Here is a 12,307-nt window from a genome sequence, read left to right as displayed (position 1 = left end):
ACAATGGCATATGTGCCCAGCTCACATAGCCTGTGGAACATGCTGATAGGACACTGCAGAGACAAAAGAGATGAGTGCAAGCAGGATCAGGCCTGTGTAGGTGGGAGCAGCATTTACAGTCACTTGGGCTGGGGCTATTTTCATTGCAATCATCTAAAACAGGGACTCACCAATATTAGCCAGCAAGAAACATTGATCCTAGGGGACAGTGTTTTGCAATAACAGGTGTTGCAATAGCATGCTCTTCAGTCCTGAAGAATGTTGGGACATTATTAGAGGCAGTTCAATGGTTAATATGGCCCACAGACACTTTTGTTCTAGAAATAGCATCTAAATGCAGTCCCCTTGACTGCTTGCACAGGTACAGACACTGCCTAGAGTCCTCTACATGTATGCTTTGGGTGCTCCATCTTTGTAAATGAAATGCGATGCACAGTTAGTGCCTGATGAATCCACGTGAAAGTCAGAAGTTCAGTGAAAGATCCTTTTTTTCTAATCCTCCTGACCTAGATGTGTAACATTTAATGTAGTAGGTCTTTCAGTTATCCTCATTTCTGAGCTAAATGTCTCTACCGGACAAATTATTTGCTTATAAGATGATGCATCACAGCTCTTCTCTTGCATCCACCACCTTACCATTTTACTTAGAGACAGTAATTCTCTGTCATTAAGTCATGGCACATGCTCAGTGAGAAGATGTGTTTTCAGCATGCATCTCATGGGCTGGGAGAAGTTATCCCTGTGCTCAGCAGCTACCAATTGTCAGGAAAATCTAGCACAACCATCCATTTAAGAAGAAAATAAATAAATAAATAAATAAATAAATAAATAAATAAATAAATAAATTGCTGAGTGTAAATTTCTGTATCTGTAGGAAAAAAACAAACAAACAAACAAACAAAAAAACACCTCCTAGAAAGACCTGTGATTCATGAGTGAAGGGTGGGTGGCAGCCCAGGACTGAGCTAGCAGGCAGTAAAGAGCTCCAAATGACGGATTCGAGCTGGAGTCAAATCTAACCATAAATCAGTAGAAAATACAGCCAGAGACAAATAAACCCAAACACATGAAAGTTGCCAAGAACAACAGGAAATAAATTTTCTTTTAATAGTTTGTGTGTATTATATGGACTCTAGCATTAAAACAATGTTCTCCTGGGGAAGAGCACCTCTTCCTGCCCCTGCTAAAAGCAAGCAACAGAAAGGTTTCAAACCATTCCCCAAATTTATGAATGTTAAATTTCTATGTACTGTACAGTAGCTATGTTATACAGTTATATATTTATATATCAGCTTACATTCAACTCTAAATACAGGGTGGAGACTTGCCCTAGAGCAATTTCCAAGAGCTCTATCTGACATCTCCGGCTTACCTTCCTCCTCACAGGCAAATTTTACGGGTATCTTACCACAGAAGTCAATGGCTGCACATGACTTGAATGGCTTTGAGATCAAGCTCTTGGTGCCCTCCTCTACAGAAACACACATACTCTCAGTATAGAGAATATCCTACTCCATCCCTAATCTAGTGAGCCTTGAGTACTCAAGATCATCGTTGTCTGTGTAGGAGTGCTATGCTCCTGTGTATAAGATGAAATTCCAGTCACTGCGTAACCTGGAATTCTTTCTCCTGCATAATGAAGTAACAGAGAGAGATTTATCCCATCTATGGCCAATTCTGACCTTATGTAGAACACATATGCCTCTGCATAAGGGTATTTTCCCCAACACAGAAGACATAATGCAGTTTCTTGCTGCATACAGCAGAAACCTAAGTCATGTGGAGAGGCTATTACATTATCTGTTTTTCTTCTCAATTTTCTGAGAATTCTGCCTCTGCACAGCATCCTGTCCCCTCTATTATGTTACTCCAGCTGTTCAGCAGACCAGTGCTCCTGCCAGGCTGAATGGTACTCGGTTCAGCAGCAGAGCATATTATGCAATGGGTGTCAATGCCTGCTCTAGCAAAGTGCCTGTTGTTGCAGTCAGGAACAATACTTAGAGATCCTAGGCACAGGGTCTCTCTGGTCTTCTGCTGCAATGAGCTAAGCTGCTGAGCTCAGGTGTCCCACAGAATGGCTGATCATGCCACCAGAAGTCATGAAGAGTGGTTAAGACACTTCAGACAGCTCCTTCCCTTTCATTCTTTCAGTGAAAACTGGCTATATACCTGGAAGTGTTTGCTATGTATCCGGAAAACAAGGTTCTCTAGCAGCCAACAGACATTCAGTGCTACCAGAGTGAATATTTTCCCAAGGTTGGTCTGTCTCTGTGTTCAAGCCTGTAGATACATGTATGTCCACCACCTCACAAGTAACTGGCTCCGTGCAGGACTGCATACAAAGTGAACCTGCAGATAAGGATTCCTCTCCCACATCTCATTCCAATTTGTGACTCCTTTCTGCTTTGTGCAGAAGCTCCCTGGTCAGGAGGTAGGAACTGAGGTGGAGATACTGAAAGCAGGCTCAGCAGCTGGAGAGTGTAGAGGTATCCAGACCATGACAAGGCATCAGAACAAGCTAATTCATTGCCTTCTGCCTTGTCCTTCAGCCCAGAGGAAGCAAGTTCCCAGTTCTCCAAGGACATGCACGTTCTCTGGGCTCTCTTGGAGCTTAGGAGCAGATGCAGCCATATTTCTGCTCCTTGGAACTTGCCTGGAATGGGCATCAGGAGAGGAGAGGAGAGGAGAGGAGAGGAGAGGAGAGGAGAGGAGAGGAGAGGAGAGGAGAGGAGAGGAGAGGAGAGGAGAGGAGAGGAGAGGAGAGGAGAGGAGAGGAGAGGAGAGGAGAGGAGAGGAGAGGAGAGGAGAGGAGAGGAGAGGAGAGGAGAGGAGAGGAGAGGAGAGGAGAGGAGAGGAGAGGAGAGGAGAGGAGAGGAGAGGAGAGGAGAGGAGAGGAGAGAGATCTCCTCTGATCCAACATAATCTTCTTGAGAAAAATATCATGCCGTACTAAATCCAGAGTTCTTCCTTTTGGTAGCATTTGTGTATGAGGGAGGCAATGGGCTTGAAAGAACTTCCCAGAGGTAGTTATAAATGATCTGCTGCCATACAGGGACAATGAGGTTTGTCTTGGGTTGAGGACAGCTCATCTCCCTGTCCTGTCACTTCTCTGAGTCCAGCAGACAGAGGGAGTCTGTGCTATCACAGAGCAAACTCAGTGGCTGAGCAGGACTGGAGAAGCACAGGCTGAGCAGGTGTATCAGAACTCACACTGATGCCATGCAAGAAACCTAGGCAAAGGCATAAAGTCTAGGGCATCAGGGTTTGCACTCCTTCACATGAGACAGCCTAGGGCATCTCTGCCATAGGAGAGGATTACATCCTGTCTCATTCAGGTTTCTCTGCAGGGGCAAAGAAGAGAAGATGCAGCACAGTTATAAGGACCTCTGGGAAATGAGCAGATCATGGCCTGCTGAACAGAATCTGAAAGAGAAGGGGAGCATCCCACATCCTCAGCAACAGATAGAGGACAAGAGCAGCCACGACGACAGGGTAGCAGACAGGGACTCTGTGTGCTGCAGCACCTGAAGAAGAGGATGTGGGAGAATGCAGAGAAGTAAGGAAATGGTGGGGGAATCACAACAAGCAAGAAGGACTTCTCTTGGGTTGTAGGTGATGATTTCTCTTCTCTCCCTTCCTTTTTCTCTTCTACTGCTGGTAGCTTACAGAGCACCAGGGCTTCTCTGCTGCTGCTCCAGGAGCTGTCTGCAGGGGAGATGCGCGAATTGCCCCGATCGGCGGAGACGTCGAGAAGGAAGGCCAGCCAGCTGGCGACAGATCTCATCTGAAGACAGAGCAAATACATGTTGAGGGATAATCAAAGTTTCCTTCAAATTCTTCACTGTCAGTATAGTTAGAAGTACATCCTTCTCTGTGCCTGCAGAAACTTTTGGAACTGCTGAATGCTCATATACATGAGGCAAGCGACTAAACCCTTAGGCCTTTGTTAATTCTCTTGTGGCTTTATTCATGTACAATGCATATTAAAATCATTCAAATTTTGCTGCAACAAAGACTACATGAGAAATCTTGACTGGATCCAGTTTTAATTTGTGAATAGAAATACTGACAGTTACTCTTTGACCTCAGAGGAATGTAACTTTGAATAAAGGCTTGCCTGGAGTTAGTGCAGCGTGATGAAGGCTGACTAGATTCAAGCCAGAATCAAGAGCTCTATAACTTTTTGGTAGTACAATATCTACTTCCTAGCGTTTTTCATGGCATGCATACTGGATCCTGCATTGCATTAGAGCTCCCCCAAAATAAGCCCAGGGAAACTACTACATATTGATTGGGTCTGGGAAATATGTGAGCTTGAAGCTTGGAGACAGTGTCAGATGGCTACAGCTATGCTTGGATTTCCTCTTCTAGGTCAGCTTGTGCTGTCACTCACCTTGCATGACCTCGTTCTCTTTGCAGACAATACGGGAGCACACCTCCTTGTTTATTATGTACATGCGCCGCACGCTGAGGGATCACCAGGAGCACACCGAGGACAGTGGAGAAAGGCACAGGGACAAAAAGAGACAAAAAAGAGATATAGGTAATAAACATTATTTCATGTTTATACTCATGATGAGGAGTCAAACACTAAATCTTTAGGATTAGTTAATCTAAAACAAGGCTGTTGTCAAGAGAAAGGTAGCCTTAATTAAGACTTCATGATCTGGCCAAATAGCTTACATAAGGATTACAAAATTGGACACAAAATAGCTTTTTAGTGCTGCACAGATACTAGTTATTATGCTGTTTTAATTAATCACCTTAAAAGGCAGCTCTGAGGATAGGATTAATCTCACCAACTAGTTTCCCAAAGGAAGCTCTAGTTTCAAAAGGAAACAACTGTTGAACTGGACATGCCATTTCGGGAGAGCTTTTAGGGTTTTTGTTGGGGACTACTGTTTTCTTACCTTGTAACACAGAGGTAGCTGATACACTGCTTCACAGGCTTGTGAACAGAGTACAGGCGTGTACAAGGGAACTGCTCTTCACGACAATCTGAGAACACACACACAGAGGTGCAATCCAGCATCACGGCAGCTACATGCATTCTGGCATGCATATAGTTTCACTAGGTACTGTCCTCCAAACTTCTAGTGAAGGCCTCTAGGCTCCACTTTCCATCCTCATGTCAGAGATGGGGATGGTTTAGAGAAGAAGAAAATAAGGCAAATATTTCTTATCCCCTTGCCTCATAAGACAAAAGCAAGGAAGAGTAAAGTGAAGTGTAAAACAAGCCCACTGGGAATTCTCAACACTGAAAGCACACATTTTAAGTGGGACAGACACAAACAAAATGTGAATTGTAGTTGTATGTTTCACATGCGTGTTTCGAATAGATCTACAACCTCACACTTTGGGTCACAAATTCTATTTCTTTCTTCTGGACAATCAACCCCATAGCAAACTATGATTTTTTTCCCCCCCCCTGCATTTCCTTCTGAAACACCAGCCCTTAGCCACTCAGCAGGTCTGGTCTAGTTGTCTGCTAATTCCTCCCATCCTGAACATGCCACTAAGTGAAAGACTTCAGCTTCCACTACTGCCTTTCTCCAGTACTCCTAACACAAGGAATAGAATGAAGTGAACTCTTCAGCAGGCCTCGGGAGATGAAGCTCAGTGCTCAGACAGCACGTGATGGGAGAGGTAACAGGGAGGGTGAAAGGGGGCCAGGGAGAAGGTGCAGGCAGCGAACTTAAACATACCTGATGAAGCTGTTGTGGTTTCACTGTCAGACTGAACTGGAAGACAAAGTTAGTGTGGTTTACCATGATTCCTTCCTAGACGTCAGATTATTCAAAACAAATACCTGGAAAGTTCTTTCAAAAGCCCTCCATTGTAACTTCTGATGTGGAAAAACCTTTTATTGTTACTAACATGAAACAAAAGAAGGTACAAAACCAGTATGAATCTAGTGCCAGCTATCTAGCCAACAATGGTAAAAATCCATTCGAGCTTTACCATGAAGCATTACCACTTCTGTTCAAAATTACACTGTAAAGACATCCCAATTTATAATTCAAAAGGCTGAGTATATGTCACTGTAATTGCCATCTATCTAGACAGGCGAAGGAGCCTGTGACTGACTCTTCTTACCAGATGGTTCTTTAATGTCTGTGATAAGGCAGCAAAAGATGGTTGGTTTTATTATTCCCTCTTATAAACCAATCCAGCTCTATCACAGTAAAACACAGTGAATTTTATTGTTTACCCAGTGACAACCTGGAAGGGAACTCAGAGGACTTGATAGGTGCAAGCTTTCATCAGTGGTAATGGAGGACTTCTCCTTTTCCTACCTACTTCACGTGCAGTAACACCATCCAGAAGCACAGACAAAACACATGGATGTAGAGAGGAGTCTTCTGGACAACAGAGCCCAGTTAGGGGCATTCAGGGAAGGAGGAATTCTGGGTGTGCAAGGAACAGGAGGAGGAGAGGGAAGGTGGAAACATTCAACTGTGAAGTGAGAATAAACTCACCAGGACTAAGAAGAACAGGTGGTGTTACAGCTGCAGCTGGAAAAAGAGAAGATGTTCTGAGAGATCTTAATTTGAGCTTTCAGTCTCTTCCTCCCTCCCACAGTTCTGCCAATGGCTCATCATTATCGATGTGTAGCCATCCCACATGCTGTTCATAGTATCACCACAATCCAACCTGTCAGGGTAACAGCAGGCTTCTCCTGTGAATATGCTGGGTTCCCTACGGCTGATGGGATGCTGTACAGCAGAGATGGGCCCCATGGTACACCTTCTATTAAGAGTTTCTTCTTGATCCCTCCACAATAAGTGTTTTGAAACTAAAGTCTGCTGTCAAGGCTTCATGTTTATCTTTTTCAGGTTTAGATGTAGGTTAGCCACAGCCACTTTCATATGGACACAGAATGTCTTTATTTATCCTCCTACAGACTGTCAAGTCTCACAGACCAAACATGAGACTCGTCGGTTGCCTTCACCTACCACCACCCACCAGGAAGATCATGCACCATATGTACATGACACTGTGCTTCCACTTTGCTCCTCCATGACAGCTGCTCAGATTGACCCACAATACTCTCGCCAGCTGATGGGCATAGTCACAGAGCAGAGGAGATACCACGGAGCTGCTCTCAAGCATGGCTGCTGGCTGGTAGCAGACATGCACGTAATCTTTCTTTTGTTGCAATGCTGTCACATTAACTGGTGAACCTGACCAATTTCTCCCCCTTGTCACTTAATGTCTTCCTCCCTGCAGCTTTCTCTGAAAGCTCAGGGTGTGTGAGCTTCAGTTGTCATGATTTCTTGCAGTGCGAACAACTTCAGACAGCCCTGCGTACACAAGGTGAGACTGGCATTTCCTTGGAGAACAGGTCATTAGCCACCCTAATTCACCTCCCTGCATGGAGCACAGGAAGGGCTCCCCAAGAGCTGTAAATGCTGGAAGAGCATGTCTAGGTGTCAAAGATGGGGAGGAGGGGTTCCCAAACATAATGGGTAATTTCTGGGGCTATATAAGTGGCATTAAAGGTGAACAAGGGGAAAAGAGGCCTGAAGTTGCTGCGAGGTAAGAACTTACCAGGTGTGCTGATGAAAGAGTCGGTGTGAACTTCACCTGGAAAAGAGAGAATGTCCTGAGAGAGACTGTCGTTACTTTTGTGGTTCCTTACACAGTAAGCCATAGCTAGCTTGAATTTTCTTGGCTGCCATAATATGCTCGGGAAATAGAGGGGTTCAATCCAGTATGTACATAAACATGGTAAACCCATCTCACCCTTATCCATTGCTCTCCCCAGTGGCTAAGCTGGAACTAGATTTCTTAGTGCACAGGTTATACTAACCCTTACTGAACTCTGGCTCACATATGGCCACGGGTAGGCATCTTGACTGGAAGGAAAAACTCATAAAACCAAAGCTCTGGCGGTTCCTGCAGCAGCAGGACAGGAAGCTGGAATACCTGCTGCACAGAAGGAGGGATGCAGCTCCAGAATCTAGGCTTGGCTGCAAAACTTCATCAGCAGATATGTTTCTTTCAAAGGCAACTGATGGCAAAGCTAAGGTAGGTGTGATGGAGAGATAAAGTGTGAAGCAAAGGGGAACTTGGTGAACATATTCTGGTCTGGCTTCTGAATAGCTTTCTGGAAAGCCCTGGATATTGCACATGACAGGATTATATCTGGGAGACATCTGAAGTCTAAGCCAGTGACTTCAGTTTGAAGAAAAGGCTGGCTCTTGTGGTTCCTCTGATTGCTGAAGTACAATGCAAACATGTATTTATTCTACCTTATCATGTCACAGAAATGGAAGAAGTAAGAGCTAGAGGGATAAAGCTATTTACATGCTAAAACACATTCATTATGAAGATCAGTCAATATCCTTTCTCAGTGGCCCTCACTGCTAAAGCACTGTACCACTTGTGCACCTGTATGCTCAGAATTTTCTTGAGCAGTTGTAGAGGTCCCCTAGCTTCTCAGTGCTAAAGAAACGTGACTTCTCATGGATCTCCCACAGCCCCTGACTGCAAACATAACTTCATGCAAAGTGTTTAGCACCCCAACAGTACTGAATTATTTGTAAAGAACACGCAACACTTAGCAGATTGTCTTAGAAGCCTTGTTTAATCTTCACTGAAAGGTAAGGTTACAGCATCAAAAGCAAGGAAACGAAGAATAGTGTTTGCAATTAAGTAGGCTGTAACTATGTAGGTCAACTAGGTGACATGAGCTCCTAGCACACCACATGCCTGTGATACTCACCAGTTACACTATCCGGTTCTTGCCCATTGACGGCCAATGGAAACCACTCTGCAAGGAGAGAAGACAGGAGAGTGAGGAAAGGACACAGAGTGATTTCTATAGGCTGAAGGCCTTGTGAAATTTGTTGAGATTCTTGTTTGTCCAGGAGACAACACTGCCCTCTGCTGAAGGGAGAAACGCTCTCCTCTCTGCCTCAGCCTCCACTGCTGGCTGGGTTTCCTCTACAAAAACTTCTGGATACAGTGAGTCCTGATTCTGTCACTGCTGCTTCCATCGGGGCTGAAGGTTGAGCACAGGAACCTCCAGATCCACCAGACTTTGCACTCCTGCATCACCCTTTGATGCACTTTGAAAACAAATTGCACCTTGCCTTCCCACTCTGGAGGTTGGTCAAAATCCCTGTCTGCATTTTAGAGAAGAAAGAGGAAATTGAATCATGGAAATTATTTGCTTGGAGTCACAAGAGTGAGTTGTTGGCACAGTAAGCAACAGATTGCAGGTCTTGCAGCTCCTTAAGCAAATAATTATGTGGTCCATCATCCCCCCTGGGTATGGAGCACAGAGTGGAAGATGTTTTCCCTCTCAGCCCCTGCAAGAATTTGAGAGGAAGAATGAAGGCTTGACTGTGCATGCTGTATGGCAGAGGAGAGATTGAAACTGAAGTAGACTGTTCATTTGTCCAAACATAAACGGTGAGAGAGCTGCTTCCTCCAGTAGCCAGGAATAGGAAAATATTTCCTGCTAGCCACGGAGGAGGGAAATGTCTGCATAATTGGGGGTGGATTGAAGGAAAGAGTTGGCAGGGAAAAAAACAACAGTGATCTGAGGCACTGCAGGGATGTGTGCAGGACCAGCCAAGCACAGTATACCCTGCTATATTTTATTAACTCAGCCTTTAGCTTAATGGGAGCACTGCACGTGTAAAAAGACTATCTGGTCTGGAGCTTTAGTCTTAGTTCTTACTCATTCCAAGAGCTGTTACTTGCAGGCTGCAAAAGGACTCTTGGGGCCTCTATTTAATCCTGCTCTGTGGCATTACGGGACCCTGATATTCCTTTCCACAGCCAGCTGCCAGCAAGGGCTCAGCTGCTGGCTGTTGACCCAGGGAGAGTCAGACATGTATAATAACTTACATACACACTGTAGTGGAGCCCAAAACCTTTCCTGTTCTGGCTAGTTTCGTAATGGTTATAAGCAGAGGGAAAAAAAAAATAAAAAAAAATCTTTACTTTCTAAATTGTTCCTAATACAAAAGGAAGAATTCAAATTCTGACATAAGCCCAACCATTTTAACACTGAAAAGTCAGCTTTTACTACTACATCTTTTTTTTTTTTTTCTTCAGATTTTCAATTACTTCAATTTATATTTGTTCAGGTGCCAATTCATATGCTTTATAAATGGTTGGATTTTGTTATCCAAGTTGCAGTAACTTCACCCTTGAAGTCTCAGAAAACTGCAACCCTAACACACCAAATCTGTAGCTGACCCAAAAACAAAAATGATGAGACATCAGGTGGTGATTCCTGCTAATTTCCAAGTTAAATACAATATTTACAAGAATTTAACAGAAATTCTAAAACAAGATACACAGAAGCAAGAAATCTTCCTTTGAGGCCTCATTTCATGTATTGTAAAAAAAAACAACATTTTTTTTTCTACCTTTAACTTTGTAAGCCACCTACAAGTTCAGCTCTTGGATGCCTTTCCTCCCTGCTTCATAGTAACAAACATGACATCCTCTTTGTGACAAATACTGTGCATGCTTACAGGAAAAAAAAAAAGTGTTATCGGGAACAAAACCAGGCTTCAGTTAAATCCCAGATCCAAGCAGTGACCAAGCAACAAGGGAGGTGCATCTCAAGCTACCTATTTCGGCATGAGGGGAGGACTGAGTAGAGAAAATTGGGATAACTTGGTTTGAATGTAATAGGTGCAGTCACCTTTCTGTCATACAGTCTTTCTGTGATGAAACTCTCTCCACTCACTGGAATTAAACTTCATTTGCTGTCTGTCCTGTGTCTTCTGACTCTAATGGCTGATGCTGACCCCCTTCCTCTCCCCTCACAAAGCTGATCCTGCCAGGATTTTTGCCAAAGAAACTCCAAGCAAAGACACGAAGCACCAAAACAGAATAACAACAAAAGCTTTAAACTTTGGAGGTTAGGCTTGTCGAAACAACAACACTAAGAAGGACAAAACTTTCTGAAAACCACAGAGCCTGGTGGGGGGGGGGGGAGCCTCCAGCAGGAACCGCTAGGGACAGCAACTGTTTCACAACATTTTGTGGAGCATGAAGTACAGCATAATCTATAGCAAGCAGAAACCCTACCTAACCCTCTTTCTAAACTCTGAACCTGACTGTTCTGTTTATGCAAACATCCCCGTAGTGCAAGTGTTGGACCTCTGACTTGTGACTCCAGCTATTTGCTGAATGGTTGACACATAACAGGAACCAGTCCCAAGTTGCCAAATTTTTCCTTACAACCCTCTATCTACCTTGCCTTTCCTGTTCAGTCCTTTCCCCTTCACCATCCATCTACATGTCTCTGTCTTTATCCTGAGATCATTGGCACATAAACCTTTGTAGGATACTCCACAGGGCCAAGGTAGAAAAGAAATCCTCCCCTTGGAGTATGGACTCACCGGCTGGGGACAAGAAGAAAGCTAAGAGACACAACAGTGTACAGGCTCCAGAGGTCTTCATCCCTGTGGACAGGAGGAAAGGAAAGATCAGTTAGGAGTGGGGATACTCTCCCCTGTAGCCCAGAAACTGCCTGCAGCCTCCATCTCCTTGTCCATTTGCCTCCCATTTGTTCTTCCCAGCTTTCCTCCCACCTGTCTCCCTCCTAATCTGCCTGTTTTCCAGATGTTTCTGAAACATTTTGGGCTCAACGTGTAATTCCATCTGCCTTCTTTCTCCTTCCACCTCCTTTCAGTCTCTGTCCCTTCTTTCATCCAGGTGGCTAAGCCCCCCTCCACACACAAGGCCAGCATGCAAAGAGTTATCTTGTTATCTCCCTCTACTCTTTGCTACTGTCACATTGTTTTAAAGGGTACGGAGAGAACAGATAAGATTCCCATCACTTACTGCTGCCCTCGGTCTCCACTTGTTTCAGCAGCAGACGCTCTGCCTTTCCCCTTCAGCGGTTCCCCCCACTTTGGCTACTGGGTAAATCACATGCAGCCACACCCAGAACATGCTCTACTTTGGGTTGTCTTCAAAATACAATTTTGGGAAGAAGTAGAAAAAAAAAAAAAAAAGAAGAAGAAGAAAAGAAAGAAAAAGAAGCCAGGGGGACGTTGGGACGTGGTGTCATCATGCTGCTGGAATGAGGTGGGGGGGGGGGAGCAAAGAGCAGCAGCCCACACCCTCATTCCAGAGTTTATTGTACTCCAAAGGGAGAGTGCTCCTCCCATTCCCCCAGGATGGCCCAGCATCAGGATCGGATTCTTGTGTCGACATTACACATTTGGCTTTGCCCTCCTACACACTGCCCCTGCTCTCCACTGCATCGAGCCCTGTTTTCCCGTTTACTGCCCGTTTCTACCCCATCCCCGCAGTCCTCTATTCTCACCGC

General features: G+C 44.6%; 1 protein-coding gene across 1 annotated transcript; it reads right to left on the bottom strand.

Moving 5' to 3' along the window:
• Positions 1–2,849: 2,849 nt before the first annotated feature.
• MFAP5 (microfibril associated protein 5) lies at positions 2,850–11,958 on the bottom strand. The gene is made up of 9 exons (XM_032193249.1): positions 11,818–11,958; positions 11,373–11,435; positions 8,729–8,776; positions 7,552–7,587; positions 6,480–6,515; positions 5,706–5,741; positions 4,911–4,998; positions 4,394–4,467; positions 2,850–3,784 (listed from the first exon to the last, which is right to left on the bottom strand). Exons 2-9 carry the CDS (start codon positions 11,431–11,433, stop codon positions 3,663–3,665), a joined length of 501 nt encoding a protein of 166 aa, XP_032049140.1. The 5' UTR covers positions 11,434–11,435; positions 11,818–11,958; the 3' UTR covers positions 2,850–3,662.
• Positions 11,959–12,307: the final 349 nt, after the last annotated feature.

The sequence above is a fragment of the Aythya fuligula genome, chromosome 1, assembly GCF_009819795.1.
Source record: "Aythya fuligula isolate bAytFul2 chromosome 1, bAytFul2.pri, whole genome shotgun sequence".
NCBI lineage: Eukaryota > Metazoa > Chordata > Aves > Anseriformes > Anatidae > Aythya > Aythya fuligula.
The sequence above is the reverse complement of the archived record's forward strand: the minus strand, read 5'-3'. Positions and strand labels throughout refer to the sequence as shown.